Below are 27,485 nucleotides of genomic sequence, written 5' to 3'. Positions count from 1 at the left end.
CACAGCAGCCCCCACGGTAGATCTGCCCACTCCAAAGTGATTCCCGACTGACTGGTAGCTGTTGGGCATTGCAAGCTTCCAGTGGGCTATGGCCACTTGCTTCTCAACCGTGAGGGCTGCTCTAATTTTGGTGTCTTTGCACTTCAGGGCAGGGGACAGCAAGTCACAAAGATCCATGAAAGTGGCCCTATGCATATGAAAGTTTTGCAGCCACTGGGAATCATCCCATACCCGCAACACTATGCGGTCCTACCAGTCTGTGCTTGTTTCCCGGGCCCAGAATCAGCGTTCCACGGCATGAACCTGGCCCAACAGTACCATGATCTCCCACTTGCCACATGCCGTGCCGTCTGTGTCCATGTCCTCCTCAGTATAGTAATCGTGCTGTCGTCGCTTCCTCGCCTGGTTTTGCAGGTACTGCGCATACTGCTGGATAGTGCGCGAGGTATTTACAATGGTCAAAACTGCAGCAGAGATCTGAGCAGGCTCCATGGCTATGGCGCCTGCACAGGTAATCCTGGAAAAAGGGCGTGAAAGGTAGGAGAGCAGAGTGGGAGCGGAAGCTGTGCTGTTTGGTTCACGGTAGCCGAACAAAGGCTGAAAATGTTTGTCTTCTGTAGCTTTCACAGAGGTGGGAGCCCAGGACAGACAACATGGAGAAGCCCGGAAGCGTGGCAAGAGCGGAAGAGCAGAGTTGGCGGCAGAAGCTGTGCTGCTCGGCTCACGATGGCCGAGCAGAGTTGAGGTGGATTCATAGTAGCAGGAGAGCAGCGGTGCACCGTCTGCTGAAAGCAGTGTGGCGTCTGCACGCCAAAAAGGCGCAAAACGATTGTCTGCTGTAGCTTGAAGACGACACACACCCAGAAACACCCGCGAGAATGTTTTTGCCCCACTGGGAGCTTAACCCAGAATTCCAGTGGGCGGCGGGGACTGCGGGAACGGTGGGATAGCTACTCACAGTGCACCACTCCGACATTCGATGTTAGCCTTGGTACTGTGGACGCAATCTGCCGAACTCATGCGCTTTAGTGGGGACACAGAAGACCGAATGTATAAAATAGCTTCCGAAAATTCGAATAGAATAATTTTGAAATAATTTTGTATTGTAGACGTACCCTTAGGTTGGAAGCCTGGATAACAGTGAGAATAGTGGTATTACCTACAGTGATGGAGATTTTGAGAAGGGAAGTTAAAAATAAATTAATGTAAGATAAAAATAAAGTATTCATATTGAGTTTGGGATGGATTGGAAAATAGGGTTGCTTCAGCTTCATTTATAGAGGTGACAAACTTGGATGCTTAGCACAATACGCTTGTTATCTGCACAGAGCTCAGTACTGTCTGTGAGTAGTGTGGTGCCTTTTGACATACGTGATTCATCTGCAGAGCGACTTGGTTTGAAAGACTCCCAAGGCTTGTTAACTTCCAAGAAAACCTGAGGGCTCCTTCATCTACACAGTGCTCCATGTCTGGCAAAACACAAATAAGCAGAGGTTTCCAAAACCCCAGCTGAAGCTGCAGCTCTAAAATCAGAATTCCGTTTTGAACGCTTGTTTAACATATCTCACAAGTTGGTTGAGTTTGAAAGTTTTACAGAAGGTGAAGATAAACTTTAATTCAGGGAATGCTTAAGTTTACCCACAGTAGTTAGCCCCAGTCCCTACTTGCTTGAGCCCTAGAACCTCTTTGATTACAAATTAAGAACAGCTCAATACATTTATTGTATGTAAATGTAAATCCTAAACAAATAAAGTGTATAGTTGGTGCTCTTGAAGAGCCAATTTTTACAAAGCTGAAAGCAATTATGAGCCAGATCAGCTCGGGGAGAGAACTTGAACAGAAAAATGTGAACGATAATTGAGAATTGTTTAAGAATATTTTACGAGATGCCCAAAAATCCACAGTCAAGAAAGTCTATGCTGGTTTAAAAAAACAACAACAACCTGAATTAGAGGGAATGTCTTATAGCAATGCATCATTGACAGTTTGACAGAGATATAGCTGTTAAAATTTGTGTCCTCGGGATGCAGCAGTTACTTGCATGTTAGTGGAAAAAAGCTAATTGATGACCATCCTAATGTATTTTCCTTCATTTTTAATAGATAAGAATAAAAAATGAATTTTAATGTCTGGAATATCAAAGAGATGTTCAGTACTCCCACAGCCACAAGGTAAGTGGTTTTGGGTTTTGTTGTTATGTTTATAATGGTCAAATAATCATGATAGCCTACTGGCTGTATTTAGCTAAAAGATTGAGTACCTGATCCCATTAATTTGCAGTAAAAGTTATTTAAACTGCCCTTTGCAGAACTAAGTGAAATAAACTGGAAACATTGTCTGCTGATATCCTGATTTTCCTGACGTTTATTCCAGAGGTCATTAGCAGGTCTCCAGTTAAGGAGCTGATATGACTGTTATTTGGTGTGATATATCAGTACAACTTAGACTTATGCTACTGAATTTGAGGATCTTTATGAAAAAGTCTAAAATAGCTGTGCTTACAGAAGCACTGATGTAATACTGTGTTCTAATTTTACTTGAGAAAACATTAAAACACATAAGAAAATGTTTTACTGCCAGATATAATTATTGGTGGCTTTGTGTGTCTTATCTGTGATTTCCTCTGTGCTATTTACACCTTGAAAAAAGAAAAGGAAGACTTAGAGACTAACCTTAGAGACTAACAAATTTATTAGAGCATAAGGTTTCGTGAGCTACAACTCACTAGCTCTCGAAAGCTTATGCTCAAATAAATTTGTTAGTCTCTAAGGTGCCACAAGTCCTCCTTTTCTTTTTGCGGATACAGACTAACACGGCTGCTACTCTGAAACCTGTCATTATGCATTACATCTTGAAGCGTATTAGACCTTAGTCCATCCCGGGCTTTTCTGTTCATTGGGCTATCCACATTTGCCATCCCTGCTTGTCAACTGCCCTTCTCTCCAAATCTTCCCATTTCATGTTGAAGTACTTGATGTCGTTCAGAACTGTTCGTTTCCATGTTATTCACAGTCTTCCTCTCTTTCTTCGTGTGTTTTCTGGCTTCCATTCGAGGGCAGAATTTGGTAAGCGGTCTTTTTCCATTCTCAGCACATGCCCCAGCCACTGATGTCTTCTTTTATAGATTATTTGTGAGCGGGTGCCTTGTCCAGTAATTTTTCTGACTTCTTCATTAGTCTCTTCAGTTTTGATTTCTGTCCCTCTAGTCCCCATTAACATGACTTTACATTTCTTTGCACTGTATCTCAAACTTGTCTTCTCCATTACTACTTTTACTTGATTTGTGCATTTTTGTGGTCCGTTGGCATCTTCATTGATAAGAGTGTTGTCGTCAGAAAAGTCTAGATCTAGAAAAGTTGGTAGAAATTGGAAGCTCTGAATTGTGTCCTTTTGCTTTCCTTCTCAATTTCTTACAAGTTGAAAATCCGTGGTCAGTAAAGTTAAGGACCTTAAGAGTTTAAATATATTAGGAACAAAATTAATACTAATAATGGTATTAATCCATTACTAGATGGAATTGGTAGAATTGTCAGTGAGGCAGAAGAGTTCAATAAATACTTCGGCTCTATAATTGAGAAAAAGCCAGATGATATAATCATATCATATGATGATGAACTTTCCATTCCACTATCAGAGGGGTAGCCGTGTTAGTCTGTATCCACAAAAACAACGAGGAGTCCGGTGGCACCTTAATGACTAATAGATTTATTTGGGCATAAGCTTTCGTACATAAAAAACCCACTTCTTCAGAGGCCTGGAGTGAAAATTACAGATACAGGCATAAATATACTGGCACATGAAGAGAAGGGAGTTACCTTACAAGTGGAGAACCAGTGCTGACAAGGCCAATTCAGTCAGTGTGGATGTGGTCCACTCCCAATAATTGATGAGGAGGTGTCAATACCAAGAGAGGGAAAATTGCTTTTGTAGTGAGCCAGCCACTCCCAGGCCCTATTCAAGCCCAAATTAATGGTGTTAAGTTTGCAAATGAATTGTAGCTCTGCAATTTCTCTTTGAATTCTGTTTTTGAAGTTTTTTTGTTGAAGGATGGCTACTTTTAAATCTGTTCTTGAATGTCCAGGGAGATTGAAGTATTCTCCTACTAGCTTTTGTATGTTACCATTCCTGATGTCTGATTTGTGTCCATTTATTCTTTTATGTAGAGACTGTCTGGTTTGGCCAATGTACATGGCAGAGGGGCATTGCTGGCACATGTCACATTAGTAGATGTGCAGGTGAACGAGCCTCTGATGGTGTGGCTGATGTGGTTGGGTCCTAAGATGGTGTCGCTAGAGTAGATGTGGGGACAGAGTAGACAACGGGGTTTGCTACAGGGATTGGTTCCTGGGTTAGTGTGTCTGTGGTGTGGTGTGTAGTTGCTGGTGAGTATTTGCTTCAGGCTAGGGGGCTGTCTGTAACTGAGGGCTGGCCTGCTTCCCAAGGTCTTGTAGATTGTTGATGATGTGCTGGAGAGGTTTTAGCTGGGGGCTGTACATGATGGCTAGTGGTGTTCTGTTATTTTCCTTGTTGGGCCTGTTCTGTAGTAGGTGACTTCTGGATACCTGTCTCGTTCTGTCATTTTGTTTCCTCACTTCTCCAGGTGGGTATTGTAGTTTTAAGAATGCTTGATAAAGATCTTGTAGGTGTTTGTCTCTGTCTGAGGGATTGGAGCAAATGCAGTGGTATCTTAGGGCTTGGCTGTAGACAATGGATCGTGTGGTGTGGTCTGGGTGAGAGCTGAAGGCATGTAGGTAAGTAAATCGGTCAGTAGATTTCTGGTATAGGGTGGTGTTTATGTGACCATCACTTATTTGCACTGTAGTATCCAAGCTGCTGTCCCTGCCCCCCCCGCACCCCAGCACCTCATGTCCACTGGAGGCCCTGCCGATCAACTCCTCCCCCTCCCTCCCAGTGCCTCCTGCTCACAGTGGATCAGCTTCTTCCGCCGCATGCAGGACGTGCTGGGAGGGAGGGGAAGGAGGGGTGATAGGGTGAACTCTGGGGAGGGGGTGGAACTGGGCATGAAGGGGCAGGGCGGAGTGGGGCCTTGGGGGAAGGGGGGAGTGGGGGGCGGGGCCTGGGGCAGAGTGGAGGCAGGAAGAGGCAGGGCGAAGTGAGGGTTTGGGGGATAGGGTGGAATAGGGGTGGGGCCTGGGGCTGAGCCAGGGTTGAGCACCCCTAAGGAAAGTTGGAAGCTGGCGCCTGTGATTGTGAGGTGCGCCTGTGATTGTAACACCCAGTTAAGGTGTAAGGTATGCCTGTGATTGTAGCACCCAGTTTCCTATATATTCTTCCAATCTCCTTTTCACATGCTCAAGCCATCTAAGCCTGGATTCCCTCAGCTTTTCTATAATTGGTGCCACCTTAACACTTCCTCTAATTCATTTGTTCCCAACATCGTCCATTCTTATAGCTCCAAGCATCAGTCTTAACATTTCCATTTCTATTGTATTCAAAATCAGCTCCTGTCTCTTCCTCGGTGCCCAGCATTCGAAGCCATCCAAAAGTACAGGCCTAATTCTCTTGTAGATCTCACTTCTCAAGTTGGTAGGAGAATACCTGCTGCAGATCACACCACTCACTTCTCTCCATTTAGGCCATGCCTTTTCTGTTCGGCTTATATTTTAGTCATTGAGTTCACTAGTATCCTGCTCTATCAAACCAAGGTACCCGAACTTCTGTACCTTTGGTAGTGCATGGCCCCCCAGACTTAGTCTCTTTGTCTTCCTGCAAGGTATCTTTTGAATCTACAGTTTTATTTCTGATTATGTTCATGCCATTTCATTCAAGTACACACCTTCATCTCTCTAAATCTTCTTTCACTTCCTCTTTGCTATCCCCCATGAGCACTACATCATCTGCAAAAAGCATGCACCAGGGTGCCACTCTCTGGATGTTTTCTGTAAGTGTATTGAGCATGTGAACAAAAAGGGGCTTAGTGCTGACCCTTGCCGTATTCCGACTCTTACTAGAAACTGTTCAGTTTCTCTGCATGGGCTTCTAACTGTGGTAACAACACCTTCAAATATGTCCTGAACAAGTCTGACATAGTCTTCAGCGACCACTTTTCTTCCGATATAACACCAGATGACTGCTCTCAGAATGTGGTCATAAGCCTTCTCAACTTTTGATGAATACTATGTGCAGGATTTTCCTCTTTTATTTATATTTGTGTACCAGCTATGTGAATACAAAGATTACATCCATTATCGACTTGTCTGGCACAAATACAAACTGATTGTCACTGACCTTTACTTCTCTTCATAGTCTCTTATCAATAACTTTTTCTCATATCTTCATCACGTGGCTCATGAGTTTAATGCCCGCGGAAGTTACCACAGTCTTTTTTTATGCCTCCTTTTCTCTTAAAGATTGGTACTAATGTATTCTTTTTCCAGGTATCAGGCATCTTCTCAGTCCTCATGACGAAATTAAACAGTTGTGTCAGTATATTCATGCCTACTTGCCCCAGGCACTTCCATACTTCTGCTGGTATGCCCATCAAGGCCAAGAGTTTTCTTATTTTTCATATTGCTCAATGTTTCTGCAACTTCTAGAACAGGTGCCACCAGATCCTGGTTTGGTTTTATCCTACAGCATGGTTCTCTTGGATTCCCTTCATTCATAAATCTTTCAGCATAATTTCTCCATCTTTCCTTAATCTGGATCTCACTGATTAACATATTTCCACTTTAATCTTTTGTGACTTAGGTGAGATCAATGTCATTAGTTCTCTTATCATGGGTCTTTGCCAGTGTGTCTATTTCTTCATTGTCCTTCATTTTAAGACAGGCATAAAAGCCTTCCATAGCTTTAGCCTTAGTGGCTACCACCTCGAGCTTTTTGACTTTTTTTTATAGTCCTGAAAATACTGCTGTTGCAGTGTTGCATGCTGAAGTCTAAAACACTTTGTCTTTTCCTTTACAGCCTCTTGTACTGTCTCATTCAACCACCAGATCTCACTGGGGAAAAAGCCTCTCTTTTGTTTGTTTGTTTTTTATTTTTTACCAAGCAGGTTCATTGCGCATTCTTGAATTTTGCTTGCAATATGATTCTGTAACTTCTCTTAACCCTTCTAAAGAGTTTTTCTGCAATAATTCTGTTGTAATCTCCTTGCTAACTTCATTAAGCTTTTACCACTAGGTTTTCTCTATTGCATCTGATGAAGTGAGCTGTAGCTCACGAAAGCTTATGCTCAAATAAATTTGTTAGTCTCTAAGGTGCCACAAGTCCTCCTTTTCTTTCTACTGCTTTGGACTGTCTTCTTCCTATGTACAGTATGTATCCATAGTCAAGAACCAGCATTCTATGTTGAGTTGCCTAGCTTTCCACTGGTATGACCGTTCAGTTTTTGATGTTCTTCAACTCATCTTGAGTTATCAGGAAGTAATCTGTCTGCATCCTTATGCTACCACTCTTCTAAATAGTCAGATGTTTTCTTCTTGATGAAAAATGTATTAACAGTTACCAAATCATATGTCTGTGTGTACTGTAAGACAGTTTTCCCTCCCTTGTTCCTATGTCCATATCCATGGCTGCCATGGTACCTTTTGAGGTATTTATCAGCTTTCCTCATGTGACCATTAAGGTTGGCTCCAATTATGATTCTTTCTTTCTCACATTTTGTACAACAGTGTCCATTTCTCCCCAGAAATCCTCTTTTTCTTGTTCAGTACATCCCACTTGGGATTCTTATGAACATATAATACGTAGGGGACCATTGTCACCAAAATTAGCCTGTCACTTGTCTTATCCACAACCACTATACATTCCCACATCACTTTTTGTAAAACTAGACCAACTCAATTTCTCTTATTCAAAGTACCATAGTATAGTATCTTATAGCCTTCTCTTTATCTCTTGCCTTTGCTCTCTTCCATTTGGATTCTTGGATGCAGGCAATCTGCATTTTCCTTTTCATCAACATCTAAGCCAGTTCTGCACTCTCTCTAGTTAATGTCCCTATATTCCTATTTTCTGGACTTTCTTCTTTGACCGCATCTGTCCACTCAGTCACACTCAGATGAGGATGCTGTACTTTGTTTCTGAAGAATGCCCTAGTTTTCATATAGGGTACATAAAGAACTCATTTTATGGGTTTCTTTGGCAAAGTTTTACAGCTGGCTTCCAACACTCCCCGTCTTTCAACCAGGCTTGGGACTAGCTATAGTGGAGTTTTGGCCCTGATTGCATCTGATCTAACTATGCAATATTTAATGCTGTCTGAAATAGTCCACTTGTCTCCCACCTACCTAGCCTTGCCTGCAGGAAAATCTACAGGAGTGAGAAAAGGAGAAGGAAATTTCAAGATTCTCCTTGTGGAGATTTTTCATAAATTTTTCCATCAGAAATGCAGAACAGGATCTCAGAGTAGCAGCCGTGTTAGTCTGTATCTGCAAAAAGAAAAGGAGGACTTGTGGCACCTTAGAGACTAACAAATTTATTTGAGCATAAGCTTTCGTGAGCTACAGCTCACTTCATCGGTCTGTCACTCCCCATGGATTCAGCCTATAGGTATCACCTTCAAACCTTGTAATTCCCATAGTAGAACAACAAGAGGCCAGTTCCATCTATGTGGAGGCCCTGTCCCTTCATGCCAGCCTTGTGTTCTTAGCAGCTCCTTCCGACTCCCTGGCAAGGTGCTTCTGTTGAAACCGCACTGACAGTGTTTCCCTAACCAGTGGTTGCCTCAGGAATTCCCCTTAAAAGGGTGTCCCCATTCATTGCAAGATTAAGGAAAGGGAGGTGTGGAAAAGTCTAACTGTCCAGGTGCTTATGTGGCACCTTTCTGGCATCAGTGTCCATAACTTGAGGCTGAAAGAGATTTTCTGGAGAATGTGTGGGACTATGGAATTATGCTTTTGTTATGCTGGGTGTTGGGTAAAGTCTCTGTGAAGCTGGTGGGCATAAGAGCCATTCTTCATTCAGGGTAAATGTAAACAATTAATGTTTGTCAGCTTTTAGCAGGAAACGAGAGACTCTCCAACTGTGGTTTGTAGGCCCCTGACTAATGGTAGTCCGTTAGGATGTGTTTAATGACCAGCAGTGCAGGACTGAGTGGTGGTAGAACAGGTGTCACCGTGAGTGGCAATTTTCTGAAGTGGGCTGCGGAATGAAAGTGGAGAGCCATACAGTACAGCGTTGCTCTCACGCAGGCGAATCTCCATTTACCTACGGAATCATTACCATAGACTCTGCCTCCCATTTTTTGAGGTATTTATTCTTGCAACACTCCTTATGAGACAGAGAATTACTGTTGTTTCCATTTTACAGATGAAATACAATTGAGGCACAGAGAGGCTAAATGACTTGCCCAGGGGCACAAAGGAAGTCTGTGGAGGGCAGGAAATTGAACTTGGGTTTCCCAAGTCCCATGCAAGTTCCCTAACCACAGAACTATCCTTCCTTCTTTTCTGTAACACAAAGTTTGAAGGTTAACTGACTTACAGAATTATCTAAAATAGTTTGCTATTTCATTACTTAAGTCATGATTTTTGCTTGAGGTTCATTCCCTTTCTGCTCTACATTATTTCAGGACTAATAAATCATCCAGTCGGAGCAGTGCTCCTAGTGATTACTCCAGCCTCAGTGACTCCCAGTTCCTCTTTGGTTCCCAGTTCTGTCCAGAGAACTCACAGTCAGCACCAGTACCCCTGGAATTCAGTGCACAGTCAAGACAACAAAAAAGCTCCCAGCAGAACTCTCAGGATGTGAGTTTGACTCTTGGAATTTCTCAGCTAGCATTTTACTACCTGTGGGGAAGTATTAACAATTCAAAATTAATTCAAAAGACTGTAAGCTCTTCAGGGTAGAGCTCATATCATCCTAAATCTTTGTACAGTTTCTTCTTCAAGTGATTGCACATGTGCCTTCCACTCTTGGTGTGAACATACACAGTCGCCAGAAACTTTTCCCTCAGTGGTACCTGTCAGGGCAACTTGAACGCCCTTTGCTGCCATGCAGCAGTGGCACTGGTGTAAAGGGCTCAGCTGACCCCGAGCCCGCTCCGTTCTTCCATGACAGTCCCTGGGTGGTAAGGAGGAACTTAGGGGGAACCCGAACTGTTCATCTTGCTTTCAAGTGCTCTCAATAGAGTGTGTACTCATGTATTTTGTTGTAAATAGTTTAGTAAGAATATAGGAATGGCCATATGGGTCAGACCAATGTCTGTTTAGCCCAGTATCCTGCCTTCCAACAGTGGCCCATCCCAGATGCTTCAAAGAGAATGAACAGAACAGGGCAATTATCAATTGATCCATCTCCTTGTGTCCAGTCCCAGCATCTGGCAACTGGAAGATGCAGGAACTGTGTTATTACAGGTATCAGTGTTACAGTATAGTTAGTTAGGTGTTACCCCATCTGAGGGTTTCAGTCGATTCCTAGTGCTGAGGGACGTCTGGGTCACAGGGCTTCAAGCTCTGAATTTTCTGCAATAAGGCTATGCCCGTGAGCGACCCCCACTCAAGTTGTTTAAAGTGCCTTGGCAAGGTCATATAGGGAAGCATTGCCAGATTTACAGGGACTTTAAGTCTCACACAAAGAGAGATCATGAAGCCAGGCTAAAGTTTCTACTCATGGAGGCGGCCTTGTGACCTCCATCTGAGCCAGGTTGGTGAGACTCAGCACCAAGTGCTGCAGGATCAGTAAGGAGTGCGCCTCCTATTGTGCCTGAATCCCAACACTGCTCACGGTCCAGAGTGCCTAAGAAGAGGCATAAGAAACAGACTGCCAAGAGGGGAAGCTCTAAGTCTGATAGGCATGGGGTTAAGAGAAGAGTACAATCTTAGACAAAGCACTCCTCTGCTTTGGCACCACAGAAGCTGGCACCGTAGACAGTGGAACCTAGGTAGGTACATAAAAACATGAGAATGGCCAGACTAGGTCAGACCAAAGGTCCATCCAGCCCAGTGTCCTGTCTGCCAACAGTGGCCAATGCCAGGTGCCCCAGAGGGAATGAACAGGTAATTATCAAGTGATCCATTCCCTGTCGCTCATTCCCAGCTTCTGAGGCTAGGGCAGAGGTGGGCAAACTACGGCCCGGGGGCCACATTCGGCCCACCAGACGTTTTATTCCAGCCCTCGAGCTCCACCAGAAAGCGGAGTCAGGAGCTTGCCCCGCTCCAGCAAGGGAGCGGGGTTGGGGTCTTGCCCCACTCTGCAAGGGTCCCGGAAGCAGCTGCACATCCCCACTCCAGCTCTTATGTGTAGGGGCAGCCAGGAGGCTCGGCACGCTGCCCCCACCCCAAGCGCCACCCCCGCAGCTCCCATTGGCCGGGAACTGCAGCCAATGGGAGCTGCAGGGGCGGTGCCTGTGCGCAGGGCAGTGCACAGAACCACCTGGACGCGCCTCTGGAGAGGAGCAGGAGAGGGGACATTCTCACTGTTTCTGGGAGCTGCTTGAGGTAAACGCCGCCCGGAGCCTGCCCCTCGACCCCCTCCCATGCCCCAACCCTCTGCCCCACCCTTGAGCCCCCTCCTGCCCTCCAAACCCCTCAGTCTCAGCCCGGAGCACTCTCCTGCACTCCCAACTCCTCATCCTCAGCCCCACCCCCAAGCCTGCACCCCCAGCCAGAGCCCTCATGCCCTCCTGCACCCCAGCTCCCAATTCCATGAGCATTCATGGCCCACCATACAATTTCCATAGTCAGATGTGGCCCTTGGGCCAAAAAGTTTGCCCACTCCTGGGCTAGGGACACCATCCCTGCCCATCCTGGCTAATAGCCATTGATGGACCTATCCTCCATGAATTTATCTAGTTCTTTTTTGAACTCTGTTATAGTCGTGGCCTTCACAACATCCTCTGGCAAAGAGTTCCACAGGTTGACTGTGCGTTGCGTGAATAAATGCTTCCTTTTGTCCCTGGGGAGCACTTCCTTCCAGGCTTCCTGCTCTGGTCCCAATCTCTGATGTCCGCAGCTTCCCTGTTGCCTGGCTTGGTGCGGGATCTGGCCACGTCTCCACTGGAGCTCCCAGAGCACATCCTTCTCCCTTGACTGCCAGCCCTGTCTTGCTGCCTTTTAAGCCCTGCTTCCAACCTGAGCATGCTGAGCACAAGTGGAGGGGTGAGGCCTCCTGAGTCCAGAGTTGATCCTTAACCCCCTCTTGTTCAGTGAGGGGTTTATACACTCTGTCACAAAAGCATATGACTGATCAGCTAAGAACATGTAATTTATGTTAGATTCTCTGTTAATATTTTATTTGATCTTTTTGTTTCAATTACTAAAATAATGTAAAATTATTCCAAGCATAAATGCATTTAGACCGGACATTTAAGTTAAATATCAGTTATTCCTTCTGTGGACAATGATGTCTTTCTGTTCAGTAGGCTTCATGGAAGAGAGATGGATTCATGAAAGATTAAATCATAGAATCATAGAAAATTAGGGTTGGAAGAGACCTCAGGAGGTCATCTAGTCCAACCCCCGGCTCAAAGCAGGGCCAACACCAACTTCAATGTGTTGAACACCAACCCCAATGTCCAGTGTTGTTCTGATTTACTTCCACAGACTGAAAATGTATTTACCCCATTGCTGTTCATTATATTATGGCAGACACGTCACTGATTTTCAGAGAGAGCGAGCCTGTATGTTCTAGCTATTTCTCACATGCTTTTATAATAGAAGTATCCTATGCAATCGTATTATTCATACTCAGATAGCACTTATACCATTAGTACATACCTAAGGATCAAAATAAGGACACTTGTCGTTAGAGATAAGCGAAGAGTAATTGTCCCAGTTTTGTGGTCTAAGGCAATAATTCAGTTCTAGACTTTCTGACCCCTCTGCAGTTTATTGCAGTAGCTTTTCATGCAACATGGAAAAGGAAATTCTCTCTTCAAGATGAAAAAGGGCAATTTGGTGTGATTTGCATTCAGATTAAATTAAAATTTAAGGGAAAGTTGATTCCATTTTGCTCAGCATAGTGTTTGGAAAGTTTGTAGGATGAGAAGGAGGTTTTTGCTGCTTAAATATTAAACACTAAAAATCTTGTCCTCAAATCCGTATTGAACCATATTAAAAACTGGCTTCCAGTGTATGATGCTAGAATATTGTGGTGGTGATTACATGCTGTCATAAATATAAAGGGAAGGGTAAACACCTTTAAAATCCCTCCTGGCCAGAGGAAAAACCCTTTCACCTGTAAAGGGTTAAGAAGCTAGGATAACCTCGCTGGCACCTGACCAAAATGACCAATGAGGAGACAAGAGACTTTCAAAGCTGGAGGGGGGGGAGAAACAAAGGTTCTCTCTGTCTGTGTGTGGTTTTTGCCAGGAACAGAACAGGAATGGAGTCTTAGAACTTAATAAGTAATCTAGCTAGATATGCGTTAGATTCTGTTTTGTTTAAATGGCTGATAAAATAAGCTGTGCTGAATGGAAGGTATATTCCTGGTTTTGTGTCTTTTTGGAACTTAATGTTTTGCCTAGAGAGATTCTCTATGTTTTTAATCTGATTACCCTGTAAGGTATTTACCATCCTGATTTTACAGAGGTGATTCTTTTTACTTTTTCTTCAATTCAAATTCTTCTTTTAAGAACCTGATTGCTTTTTTCATTGTGCTTAAGATCCATGGGTTTTGGGTCTGTGTTCACCTATGCAGATTGGTGAGGATTTTTATCAAGCCTTCCCCAGGAAAGGAGGTGTAGGGTTTGGGTGGATTTTGGTGGGGAAAGACGTTTCCAAGCAGGCTCTTTCCCTATTATATATTTGTTAGATGCTTGGTGGTGGCAGCAATAAAGTCCAAAAGGTAAAAGGTAAAATAGTTTGTACCTTGGGGAAGTTTTAACCTAAGCTGGTAAAAATAAGCTTAGGGGGTTTTCATACAGGTCCCCACATCTGTACCCTAGAGTTCAGAGTGGGGAAGGAACCTTGACACATGCCAACAAAATGTTGTCATTTAGTAGGAAGCTCAGCATCAGCTATTCAAGTTAAATAATTTACAGCATATCTCACTGTGGGAACTTTAATTCTTTCACTGCTTTTCCTCCTCTGAACTTGCTGTGCTTTCATCATTTCAAGCCTCTACCATCCAGCAGTACAGCATATGTTTTTTCCTGGACATATCTGGTGTGTTTGGCAACAGCAACCAATACAGCGCACTACACAGAGCAAAATAAGGGAAGCTTTCTTTTTATAAAGTACAATCTAAGTAAAAAGAAACAGGAGTACTTGCGGCACCTTAGAGACTAACAAATTTATTTGAGCATAAGCTTTCGTGAGCTACAGTTCACTTCATCAGATGCAATGATGAGGTGAGCTGTAGCTCATGAAAGCTTATGCTCAAATAAATTTCTTAGTCTCTCTAAGGTGCCACACGTACTCCTTTTCTTTTTGCGAATACAGCCTAATATGGCTGCCATTCTGAAATCTAAGTAAAGTTTCACCTGCTTTAGTCTGCTAGGAATACAGCCAGCCTTCATTCTCTTCTGCAGGAAGTTGATGTAGCTACTGCATGCGAACCAAGTGTCTCATTAAATTCTTAATCTGTCTGTCCAATCCAACCTGTCGCTCCCAGTCACTGTGGTGCCCCACGGTCTGCCGAGAACTTGATGCATGAATTTTTTTTCTAATGAATGTTCTGAATATTTTTGTACCTTAAATATTGTCATTTTTTTCTTTCACACAACAGAGTGAGTCCAGTATTTTTACGAAGTACCAGACAAAACCTCAATTGTTTGGTGGCGATGAAAAGGAAAAGGGCTCGTTTAATTTTGGTGTTGGAAACCTCAAGAATGTCTTGGAGCAGTTTGAAGTGAATAAGAAAAAAATAAAGGACAAACATGACAGGTATGCAAGAATCCATTATGAAGGCAGCTGGCATTCTCATGGCAAAAACAACCAGTAACATGACCAAGCTGCACATTTCTGCAGGAAAGTTTATAGATGTTCTCTGATTGGAAGAAGTCACAGGCTGAGAGAGTGTTATACTTACAATGTAGATTTATATAACACTTCTGTCAATAAACCATAAGAAACTGTAAAGATTTTATCTGAATTTTCCTTCATCTTTCTTTATCTTATCAGCAGATTCTATTCCATGCAGATTCTCCATGAAAACCCATATTTCTCTCAATTCAAAGGATTGTGTTGTGAGTGATCAAAAAGCTCACTACATCAGCATTTACATAGAGAATAAAGGAGATTGCTAGGGACATTTGTGTGGAACTGAATAGGAATATAATTACATAATTTAAACATTTACACCGATATCATTTTTATTTTGTATGCAAGATTATTAGAGCTGTATTTTCTGCTGAGACCACTTCATTTCCTAATAAGCTCTTTGTCATATACTAAGGATGCTCAGGTACATGCTAATCCTATCAGGTTTTGTTGAGCAAAGTAAGGGCTTCAGTCTCCAGTACGAAAGATGACCAGTTCTCCGAAGGCTGTGAAATAGTTCCTGGCTCTGTATATTTCATTTAAAAAAATGAGAAAATATGAAAAATGAGTCCTAGGTGAACTACATTTTGTGGAAAGCCTTTAATCAAATCAGATTGTGTATGTTACTGCCTTTCTTCTGAGATATTTTTAAAGGTCTCTGATTATACAAAATCTGAAATTCTAGTTCCTATGAAGTGAGAGTAAGAATTGTGTATATATGTGAATAAAGGGATGTACAAATATTGAATTTTAAATGTTTGGCCAAAGTTCTGAATTCTGTTTTGTTTGTTCTGTGAATCAGTTTTGTTTTTCCCTAAGTTTCAAAGAAAATATTTTTTAAAAGATGCCATCTGCACAGCATTATTACTCTTGGGTCACACCGCCCAGTGCAAGACACCGTTGGCTCAAAGTTTTTGATACTCTGAAACAGTGGTAGTGGTGGATAATGCATGAGCCTTCCCTTTATTGCCCAGTTGCACAGTACTAGCTGTCACTACCTCAGCCACCACCACCTTCTAGTCAGTTCCTTCTTGGCTATAGTCAGCCAGTGAGTTGAATTACAGGTAAGTAATTGTCTCTCTCAGAGGAGAGAATGTGTTCTGGTAAGTACAGTATCGGTCCAAGTGTTTTAAAGAAGTGTTGTAATTTGTAAAGTGAAGTGATCCCACAATAGACCTGTAGCCTTATTTAAACTCAGGAACTTCGCAAAATCACGGCCACGGTAACATTGTCAGGTCATGGTTTTCAAGTCATTCTAGGACGTCCATGGTACTAAAATGTGTCCTGAAACCCAGCCTTCCATCAATCAGTGTAACTATCCTTCTTAGGATAGTTGCATCCGTTGAAGTGAGCTGTAGCTCACGAAAGCTCATGCTCAAATAAATTGGTTAGTCTCTAAGGTGCCACAAGTACTCCTTTTCTTTATCCTTCTGGAATCATAGAATCATAGAATATCAGGGCTGGAAGGGACCTCAGGAGGTTATCTAGTCCAACCCCGTGCTCAAAGCAGGACCAATCCCCTACTAAATCATCCCAGCCAGGGCTTTGTCAAGCCTGACCTTAAAAACCTCAAAGGAAGGAGATTCAGCCACCTCCCTAGGTAATGCATTCCAGTGCTTCACCACCCTCCCAGTGAAATAGGGTTTCCTAATATCCAACCTAAACCTTCCCCACTGCAACTTGAGACCATTACTCCTCGTTCTGTCATCTGCTACCACTGAGAACAGTCTAGATCCATCCTCTTTGGAACCCCCTTTCAGGTAGTTGAAAGCAGCTATCAAATCCCCCCTCATTCTTCTCTTCTGCAGACTAAACAATCCCAGTTCCCTCAGCCTCTCCTCATAAGTCATGTGTTCCAGTCCCCTAATCATTTTTGCTGCCCTCTGTTGGATGCTTTCCAACTTTTCCACATCCTTCTTGTAGTGTGGGACCCAAAACTAGACACAGTACTCCCACATGAGGCCTCACCAATGTCAAATAGAGGGGAACGATCACATCCCTCGATCTGCTAGCAATGCCCCTACTTATACATCCCAAAATGCCATTGGTCTTCTTGGCAACAAGGGCACACTGTTGATTCATATCCAGCTTCTCATCCACTGTAACCCCTAGGTCCTTTTCCGCAGAACTGCTGCCGAGCCATTCGGTCCCTAGTCTGTAGCTGTCATAAATATAAAGGGAAGGGTAAACCCCTTTGAAATCCCTCCTGGCCAGGGGAAAGCTCCTCTCACCTGTAAAGGGTTAAGAAGCTAAAGGTAACCTCGCTGGCACCTGACCAAAATGACCAATGAGGAGACAAGATACTTTCAAAAGCTGGGAGGAGGGAGAGAAACAAAGGGTCTGTGTCAGTCTGTATGCTGGTCTTTGCCAGGGATAGACCAGGAATGGAGTCTTAGAACTTTTAGTAAGTAATCTAGCTAGGTATGTGTTAGATTATGATTTCTTTAAATGGCTGAGAAAAGAATTGTGCTGAATAGAATAACTATTTCTGTCTGTGTATCTTTTTTGTAACTTAAGGTTTTGCCTAGAGGGGTTCTCTATGTTTTTGAATCTAATTACCCTGTAAGATATCTACCATCCTGATTTTACAGGGGGGATTTCTTTATTTCTATTTACTTCTATTTTTATTAAAAGTCTTCTTGTAAGAAAACTGAATGCTTTTTCATTGTTCTCAGATCCAAGGGTTTGGGTCTGTGGTCACCTATGCAAATTGGTGAGGCTTTTTATCCAACATTTCCCAGGAAAGGGGGGGTGCAAGTGTTGGGAGGATTGTTCATTGTTCTTAAGATCCAAGGGTCTGGGTCTGTAGTCACCTAGGAAAATTGATGAGGCTTTTTACCAAACCTTGTCCAGGAAGTGGGATGCAAGGTTTTGGGAAGTATTTTGGGGGGAAGGACGCGTCCAAACAGCTCTTCCCCAGTAACCAGTATTAGTTTGGTGGTGGTAGCGGCCAGTCCAAGGACAACGGGGGGAATATTTTGTACCTTGGGGAAGTTTTGACCTAAGCTGGTAAAGATAAGCTTAGGAGGTTTTTCATGCAGGTCCCCACATCTGTACCCTAGAGTTCAGAGTGGGGGAGGAACCTTGACATGGTGGCATAGTGGTGGGATTAACCTGAAATCATTTTGAGATCCAGTTGAGATTTTTTGAACTAGAAATAGTTATTCTGTTCAGCACAATTCTTTTCTCAGCCATTTAAAGAAATCATAATCTAACACATACCTAGCTAGATTACTTACTAAAAGTTCTAAGACTCCATTCCTGGTCTATCCCTGGCAAAGACCAGCATACAGACTGACACAGACCCTTTGTTTCTCTCCCTCCTCCCAGCTTTTGAAAGTATCTTGTCTCCTCATTGGTCATTTTGGTCAGGTGCCAGCGAGGTTACCTTTAGCTTCTTAACCCTTTACAGGTGAGAGGAGCTTTCCCCTGGCCAGGAGGGATTTCAAAGGGGTTTACCCTTCCCTTTATATTTATGACAGTAGCGGTGCATTGGATTCTTCCGTCCTAAGTGCAGGACTCTGCACTTGTCCTTGTTGAACCTCATCAGATTTCTTTTGGCCCAATCCTCCAATTTGTCTAGGTCCCTCTATATCCTATCCCTACCCTCCAGCGTATCTACCTCTCCTCCCAGTTTAGTGCCATCTGCAAACTTGCTGAGGGTGCAATCCACACCATCCTCCAGATCATTTATGAAGATATTGAACAAAACCGGCCTCAGGACCGACCCTTGGGGCACTCCACTTGATACCAGCTGCCAGCTAGACATGGAGCCATTGATCACTACCCGCTGAGCCCGACAATCTAGCCAGCTTTCTACCCACCTTATAGTCCATTCATCCAGCCCGTACTTCTTTAAGTTGCTGGCAAGAAAACTGTGGGAGACAGTGTCAAAAGCTTTGCTAAAGTCAAGGAACAACACGTCCACTGCTTTCCCTTGATCCACAGAACCGGTTATCTCGTCATAGAAGGCAATTAGATTAGTCAGGCATGACTTGCCCTTGATGAATCAATGTTGACTGTTACTGATCACTTTCCTCTCATCTAAGTGCTTCAGAATTGATTCCTTGAGGACCTGCTCCATGATTTTTCCAGGGACTGAGGTGAGGCTGACTGGCCTGTAGTTCACCAGGATCCTCCTTCTTCCCTTTTTTAAAGATGGGCACTACATTAGCCTTTTTCCAGTCATCCGGGACTTCCCCGATCGCCATGAGTTTTCAAAGATAATGACCAATGGCTCTGCAATCACATCCGCCAACTCCTTTAGCACTCTCGGATGCAGCGCATCAGGCCCCATGGACTTGTGCTTGTCCAGCTTTTCTAAATTGTACTTGAGTGTATTGTATGCAGTCAGATCTTCAGGCTCTCATTGGAGTAGGAGAAGTTTGCTATCAAAGGAAACCAATGTTTTCATCACCTTTCTAGATCACTTTTGTTAGAGAAATAACTAGGCAAACAAAAGGAAGGCCTGTAATGATTCTATCCAATCTATTTTAGGTTTTAACATAGCACCTATCAACCTAGTACCTGAGTTGGCTCCTTGCTGAACCTCTCAGTGCAGGGAGGGGGAGGGTTTATGTCCACAGTGGGACTTCAGCAAGTGATGTAGAGTTGTGTATATATTGCAAGGGAAAGCTCACTCCAAGAATTAGACAATTTTTGTAGTAATTACTCATCACTATTGTAAAGTTAAATATGATGATGTATCAAGTTGTATCCCCACCAGTTTGACTATTGCAAGGACCCTCCTCTTTTCCCTAGCAATAGAGTGCACCTACCTACCCAAAAGTTTTTAGACTTTGCCTCCCCTGCCCTTTTGGATGCTGCAGTTTGTCCATAGATGATCAATCCAAAGTGATCTGAATCCTCAGAAAGGGAGACAAGGTAGCTCTTTGCTTAGCAACAATCTTTGCATTTTGCCCTTGATGGGTTAATCATGAGAAGAATATGAATTCTGATTGGCTAGCACACATCAAAGAGGTCGATTAATTTACAGAAAACACATTCAGTCATTCAGGTGAAAGGCCTTTGTTACCCTCTGTTACAGTTCTTCCCGACACTGGCCTTGTCTACACTGAAGATTTTCTGAAATTTTCCTACAATTGCTTTAGCACTGTTGCTGCTCTAGTGTAGACCATCTGCAGGCATTTCACCATCATCTCGTGTAGTCCTATTCTGAGCTGACAACATATTGGTAAAAATGCTAATAGTCAGTCTACAGTTCTCACCGTTGCTAGCATCTCTGGAGTTGTACCAGAGCTAGGGTGATCAGATGTCCTGTTTTTAAAGGGACAGTCCTGTTTTGGGGGATTTTTTTCTTATATAGGCACCTATTACCCCCCACCCCCTGTCCTGTTTTCTCACAGTTGCTATCTGGTAACCCTAACCAGTGCTAAAGCAAGAGTGGGAGAATTTTTAAAAAATCTTTGTTAGAGACAAGGCCACTGAGGTTTTTCTAATGAAAGTAAGGTGATTTTAAGGGGTGAAGTACAAAGTCTCTTATTTTGCATTATGTCTTGCAATGTTTCATGTCTCATGATTTCCCTAACCTTTCTCATTTCTAATTGTTTTAGTATTGTTTGCATACCTATTTTATGCTCTCTGTGTTTCCATTTTAGTGAAGTTTTAAGCACCTTTATTTCCAATGTCAAAGAAAGCATTCAGGGGGTAAGTAAATCCAAATTCCACATTGTAGCCTTTATCTAAAATTGAATTGATGGTTCTGCATTAAACTGTAGGGTCCCTAGGGCATGAGCTCAGCTTCTGTGACCCTACAGTTTTCAGATCAATAGGGTGAGTTGCCCTTTACAATTCTCTTAAATTGGGAGACTCTTAAGAGCACACAAAGAATGAATACAGTGACCACAAACACACTTACAAGCAAAACATCGTGTTTGTATTATAAGTGACATGCACACACTCATCTACGCAACCTGAGAGAGCCCAAGCAATAGCCAATGCCATATTCATGCTCCCATACCCAGAGCTATTACAGAGTCTGGTGGGTCTCTCAACAGGCGGTCATGATAGAAAGGTAGTTCCTGCTGAGGCCTTCTCTCGGAGTCTTCCCACCCTCTCCCTTCCAGGGAACTGCTTGTTGTTCTGACTATGCCTGGGGGTTTCAACCGCCTTTTATCTATCTGTGCTTCCACACCCCATACATTTTGGCGTGCCCCACTTTCCAGAGGTTGTTCTCTTAGTTCCCATTTTTCCTATTTACATCTTATTAACATTTACGTACACATGTTCCCGTGGTAACCTGCAGTCAGAGCAGAATTTTCTGTGATGTTACAATCAGGTGTCTTGCAGTCTGGACAGATACATTGGCACATCTTTTAAAGTAATCTTATGGTTTCATTGGCATTGGGTCAGTCTTGCGTCATCTACTCATGTCAAGTCTCCTTAAGCTTGAGGCCTAGTCTGGCTAAATTGAAATCTTACAGGACTTAACCTATAGGCCTTGCATTACAGCCTTACTTTACTTACGTACCTAGTACACACACATCACTCCTAAATACTTGTCAGTCTTATACTCCTATAATCCTACAATTTAAATCTATTAATCACACATTGATTACATACAAAATGACATATGACTGAACCATGACAATAGGTAATACAATTAAATGAATTAATTAGCTATAAAGTCCAAAATAAAGAGGTTAGAAATATTGCTGTGCATTAATTTTATTTTTAGTTTAATACATTTGCCTTTTTGAATTACAATATTTTAAACTATAAATAAATACTCCTTTTTGATGCCGTTCCATTCAGTTTTCACAATTTATTGCAAATACTGTAGTGCAAATGAATAGATGACAGACCATTTATTTTCTTATTTGTCTTGGTTTTTGCAGTTGCAAACATGCTTCAACAAGTTTGAAGAAAGATTGGATTCAAGAAACAAAACAATTTTGGATTGCTTGGAAGCCGTTTCTAAGACCTGTAAGCACTTGCTATTTTTCTGTTAATAGCAGAGGACATTGTCAAACTGCCGAATGTTTTCTCCAAGCTGAGAGATAAGGCTAGTAGGGCACTCTCACACCCTATAAGCTCATGGGTTTGTCTACACTCACGTTCTTTCCCTGTTGGAACCTTCGTTCCCTTACCAATATTTGCCATCCCTGCACGTTGTTTGTTGCTATGTCAAGCAGAGTTCTGAAATGTTTTGTTTTGTTTTTTTTAAACAGACAACCACTATGTACATCTTTGGTTCTGTGTAGATGATGATAGTTTTTGGATACTGGGAGCACTAATGACCCTTATGTCAGGGAAAAGGACATGTCATGCAAACAGATAGGGTGAAGACTGGCACAGTCCTCTTAGTTTCTTATTGTTTAACATAGGAACTCATTGCCCAATCTCTAGTTGATTGTTAATTCTTGACCTAACCATCCACAGGTCCATACTTTCTTTAATATATTTTCATGAACTGGGTGAAGCCTTGTTATGGGTTGAGTTAAAACATTGTTCAAACTGATGTGTGTATGAGCTCTTCATTTAAGTCAGCTGTAAGAGACAGTTAAGGGGCCACACTTTAAACAAAGGCCTAGACTCTGCCCAGAAACTAGCACCAGGTGGGCAGAGGGTTCCACTGGGTTGTGACAGGATAGGGGTGTGTGAAAAAACACAGAAACTGAGATCAGACAAGAACAATGGGAGAAGCAAAGGCAAAAAGCAAGAAAGCCAATCAGTAGCCTGTGAATACAGTATGACCCTAGGAAAAGCGAGAGAGAAAACCTTTGGGTCTATGGGCTAAAGACACTAGGGGCTACAAGCTAATCGTAGAAGATCAGGGTTGGAAGAGACCTCAGGAGGCCATCTAGTCCAACCCCCTGCTCAAAGCAGGACCAACCCCCAACTAAATCATCCCAGCCAGGGCTTTGTCAAGCCGGGCCTTAAATACTTCTAAGGATGGAGATTCCACCATCTCTGTAGGTAACCCATTCCAGTGCTTCACCACCCTCCTAGTGAAATAGTGTTTCCTAATATCCAGCCTAGACCTCCCCCACTGTGACTTGACACCATTGCTCCTTCTTCTGTCATCTGCCACCTCTGAGAACAGCCGAGCTCCATCCCCTTTGGAACCCCCCTTCAGGTAGTTGAAGGCTGCTGTCAAATCCACCCCTCACTCTTCTCTTCTGCAGACTAAATAACCCCGTTCCCTCAGCCTCTCCTCATAAGTCATGTGCTGCAGCCCCCTAATCGTTTTTGTTGCCTCCCCGCTGGACTCTCTCCAATTTGTCCACATTCTTTCTGTAGTGTGGGGCCCAAAACTGGACACAGTACTCCAGATGAGGCCTCACCACTGTCGAATAGAGGGGAACGATCACGTCCCTCGCTCTGTTGGCAATGCTCCTACTTATACAGACAAAATGCCATTAGCCTTCTTGGCAACAAGGGCACACTGCTGACTCATACCCAGCTTCTCATCCTCTGTAATCCCCAGGTCCTTTTCTGCAGAACTGTCGCTTAGCCAGTCGGTCCCCAGCCTGTAGCGGTGCATGGGATTCTTCCGCCCTAAGTGCAGGACTCTACACTTGTCCTTGTTGAACCTAATCAGATTTCTTTTGGCCCAATCCTCCAATTTGTCTAGGTCTCTCTGTACCCTATCCCTACCCTCCAGCATATCTATCTCTGCTCACAGCTTAATGTCATCCATGAACCTGCTGAGGGTGCAATCCATTCCATCATCCAGATCATTAATAAAGCTGTTGAACAAAATCGGCCCCGGGACCAACCCCTGGGGCACTCTGCTTGATACCGGCTGCCAACTAGACATCGAGCCGTTGATCACTACCCGTAGAGCCTGACAATCTGGCCAGCTTTGTGTACACCTTACAGTCCATTCATCCAGCCCATACTTCTTTAACTTGCTGGCAAGAATACTGTGGGAGACCATGTCAAAAGCTTTGCTAAAGTCAAGGAACAACACATCCACTGCTTTCCCCTCATCCACAGAGCCAGTTATCTCATCATAGAAGGCAATTAGATTAGTCAGGCATGACTTGCCCTTGGTGAATCCATGTTGACTGTTCCTGATCACCTTCCTCTCCTCCAAGGGCTTCAAAATGGATTCCTTGAGGACCTGCTCCATGATTTTTCCAGGAAGTGAGGTGAGGCTGTAGTTCCCTGTGGAGTGCGTTTAGATTAGAAACCTTTAGTTCAATAGAGAAGAATGGAGTTTTGGTGTAAGATTATATAGGATTTTTCATCTGCACACTTACTTTGCTTTGGCATGTATTAAAAAAAAAAAAAAATCCAGATTGGATCTCTTTCTAAAAGATTTTTTCACCGCATCCACAAGACATCCTATGTAGTTTGTTCCAATGGTTAATTGCCCTCAGTATTACAAATTTAAGCCTTATTTCTACCCAGAATTTATCTAGGTTCAGCTTCTAGCCATTGGATTTTGTTATGTCTTTCTCTACTATATTAAAGAACTCACTGCTAGCAAAAACCCTCTTCTTATTTATTGACTGGAACCAGTCACCTCTTCACCTTCTCTTACATAAGCTAAGTAGATAGAACTTTGTAAATCTTTCCCTGTAAGGACAGTTTTCCCGAATGTCAGTCATTTTTGTGGTTCTTTTGGAACATTTTCCAGGTTTTCAACATCCTTTTTGAAGTGTGGACCCCAGAATTGGATACAGCATCCAGTAACGGTGTCACCAGTGCTGTATACAGAGATAATACCACTGCCCTACTCCTATAGGACATGTCCCTGGAATGTAGCACTAGTCTGTCCAGAGTTACATCAGAACATAGGTTCTGGAACTAGGGGTGTGTGTGCGGGGGGTGCTGCAGCACCTCCAGGTAATAGTGGTGACTATGTTAAGACTAATTATTGTGGTGTGGGGAAACTACTTTATTTCCTAGCTTAATGACCTAGAAGATGTCAGCTGGTCAGTCACTATGGTTGTGTAGCACAGCAAAGCATTTCATTCACAACCCCTGGGGAAGAATCAAGCAGTATTTTATTCATATTTACAAATTAAAGAGTAAATGCAGTTTTTATTGACTTCCCTGTTTAGTGCAAGAGACTGCTCAGTCCCACTATGGATCAGTGCTGAATGCTCTAACAGACAAAAGCCAAATGGAGCAGATATTACTGGAGATGGAGAGGAGACTTGCAGCTGTAAGTTCAGAAATTCATCTGTTGTGCTGAATCTGGGTCCTGAATTTCTCCCATTTCTCTAAAAAATATTAACAAAATATTAGATTGTCTTCCTGTGCTAGGTTACGAAGATGAAAGTTACCATTCTAATAGAGGAAAATATGTATATTAAAATGCTAATTCTAGGCTAATTCTGCCATCTAGTAATCATGCATTACGCTGCCCTGCAGGGATCCAAGCTGGGGTGTTGATTGTGATCTTTTGTTCGTCAGAATAGAAGGTGCCACTCTCAGAGTGCCATCAGCGTGGTGGTGGCCCCATTTCCCAATGCTATGGGAGCTGTGCTCTAGAAGGGCCGGGTTCCTGGCAGCTTGGAGAATGCTGGTGCGGTACGTCTCCGATAAAGAGGGTTGGGCGTGCTTCTCATGGAAAGTCAGGTCAGACAGGGCCTCAGGGAGAGAACAAGGGACTTAGAGGGAGCAAAATATGACTTGTCATAAAGGTGCAAGATTGAAATGTCAGACTTTAAGCTGCATAGGTGGAACTGCATTCCCAGAAGGGCCCCGCAGTATATGTTTGTGGCAAGCAATAAGCCACAGAAAGAAGTGGTATGTTGTCTTCATGACGATAGGGAGACATCACAAGGAATTAGAAATTTGCCCCATCCAAAGAAATGTTACCACCATATTGCTTTTTGAAAACATGGCTCTGTACAGAAATATCCAGACTGCTGATACTTGTGTTGATATGAAAGCTAAGTGGACCATCTAAGATTTAATACTAAAGGGGTTTTGATTTGAATGTTACTGTTGGAGTATTTAGTGGTTGTTGCCTAATATTTCTACTCTGCTGACTACTTTCCCCAGAAAGATATGGAGATTTTAGATGTGAAAAACAATTTACAGTTACTGAAGGAGAGTCTGGAACTACTAACATCTCAGCAGAATAAGCAACATCAGAAGCTATGTGAACAGTTAAATCACCTACCATTCCCCAGCATCTTAGCTGAACTGCAGACATTCATTTCCACTTCCAGATTTCCCAGCTGCATAAAGGATAATGCATCCCAGACCTCTCCAGATATATTACAGGACCTCTATCTCATCAGTCAGGAGAAAACATGCTGTCAGTGCTATCAGACCATGAGGGTTTGCAGAACGAGTTCATTTCAGACTCAGCCATGCACCATGACAATGGCAAATAGACATGGAGATTCCCATATGAAGAATCACATAGCTAAAGATGATACACACAAGAGTGATTTAAACACAGCTGCTGGAAGGGAGGTCAGTCTCACTACTACAGGTTTACGAGGCAAAGAAAACATGACTGTCCAAGAGATGAAGTCTCCTTTAGAAAAGCAACCCTCTGCTAACAATCCACCTTCTGCCTGCTGCTCCAACACTGATGTTTTTGGGGATAGTCATGAGAAACATCAGCTGCTTACTCAAGAAATGCATCAAGCCACACCTCTGAGGAAGGTAATCAGGAAAAACTCTAAGGGAATCAAAACTGTGACTCCTTCACAACAAAATCAGAGCCAACTTTGCCACCCTCCTGTACAAAACAATATGGCTGGACAAAGAGACGAAGACTTTGTCACAGACAACATGATGCATATCACAGTTGTAGGAAACAGACTAAAAAAAGAAAAGTCCAAAAAACCCCGCCGGAGTAAATTAACAGTGAGGAAACGAATGTACGTCGCTAAGAAAAAAGGAGACCTTTCCAAGTGTCCTGACAGTGGTCTGAAAAAAAAAATGACCAGCAGATGGATGGAGTTGGAGGATTCCAGAAAAAATTACTCTCCCACAGATACAGTTATGCTTCATTCAGAGAACTCTGGCCCAGGGTCTTCAGCTCCCAGTCACCAAAAGCTAAGCAGGGCCCAACACAGAAAGAAAGAAAACTCCTTGCCGGTGCTCCACTCCCATGAAAACCTGGAATGGCTTGCAGCCAAGAGGAAGGAAATACTGGAAAATAAGAGGAGAGAGGATATTTGCAATACCAAACGGACTCTCTGTTTCTGCGATTGTTCTCCCTGGGAGAGTAACATAAAGGGTGAAAACCAGATGAGCTGGTTCAGTCTCCCAAGCACCATGGCTTCTAATAAGTCAACTCTTTCTTTCGCCCCTGCCCAGCATAAGAATACAACATTTTGCTCCTTAGTTTTTGACAGTGATTATTCTGATTGACATTTTCTGTTTGATTTTCCCGATGTATAACAGAAGCGTGGCTAGTTCAATCCATTTTTTCTTTAGGTCTGTTGGCTTTTTAATTTCTCAAGTTCTGTCACTCTTTAGACATTGCACATAACTGAGCATATGGCACCTTGGAGCCTTGTATGGAGGGACAAGTCTTTTTCATACACATGACAGCCCCCTCTGGCAATACACAGGATGTACTCATACCTAAATTACATTGGAATGTCATTGGCAAGTTTTGTGTATTGTAAATGATAATATGTTGCTGTATTCTGTCCA

The 27,485-nt window shown here is 43.0% G+C and overlaps 1 protein-coding gene across 1 annotated transcript; it reads left to right on the top strand.

Annotated features, from left to right (window-relative positions):
• The first annotated feature begins 297 nt into the window (after positions 1–297).
• Positions 298–27,197, top strand: IHO1 (interactor of HORMAD1 1). The gene is made up of 7 exons (XM_077821388.1): positions 298–414; positions 2,154–2,171; positions 14,632–14,789; positions 20,504–20,552; positions 21,743–21,830; positions 24,920–25,023; positions 25,869–27,197. The coding sequence occupies exons 1-7, from the start codon at positions 298–300 to the stop codon at positions 27,195–27,197; spliced, it is 1,863 nt and encodes a 620-aa protein (XP_077677514.1).
• The last annotated feature ends 288 nt before the right edge of the window (positions 27,198–27,485 follow it).

The sequence above is a fragment of the Eretmochelys imbricata genome, chromosome 7, assembly GCF_965152235.1.
Source record: "Eretmochelys imbricata isolate rEreImb1 chromosome 7, rEreImb1.hap1, whole genome shotgun sequence".
NCBI lineage: Eukaryota > Metazoa > Chordata > Testudines > Cheloniidae > Eretmochelys > Eretmochelys imbricata.
Note: the sequence above shows the minus strand (reverse complement) of the source record. Positions and strands in the feature narration are given on the sequence as shown.

Excerpts from the sequence above, each read along its gene's own strand:
- IHO1 (XM_077821388.1), top strand. The coding sequence starts at position 298 with ATGAACCTGGCCCAACAGTACCATGATCTCCCACTTGCCACATGCCGT. Across the intron at positions 14,790-20,503 it reads ATAAAGGACAAACATGACAG|TGAAGTTTTAAGCACCTTTA; the intron begins GTATGCAAGAAT and ends TTTCCATTTTAG. Across the intron at positions 20,553-21,742 it reads TCAAAGAAAGCATTCAGGGG|TTGCAAACATGCTTCAACAA; the intron begins GTAAGTAAATCC and ends TGGTTTTTGCAG.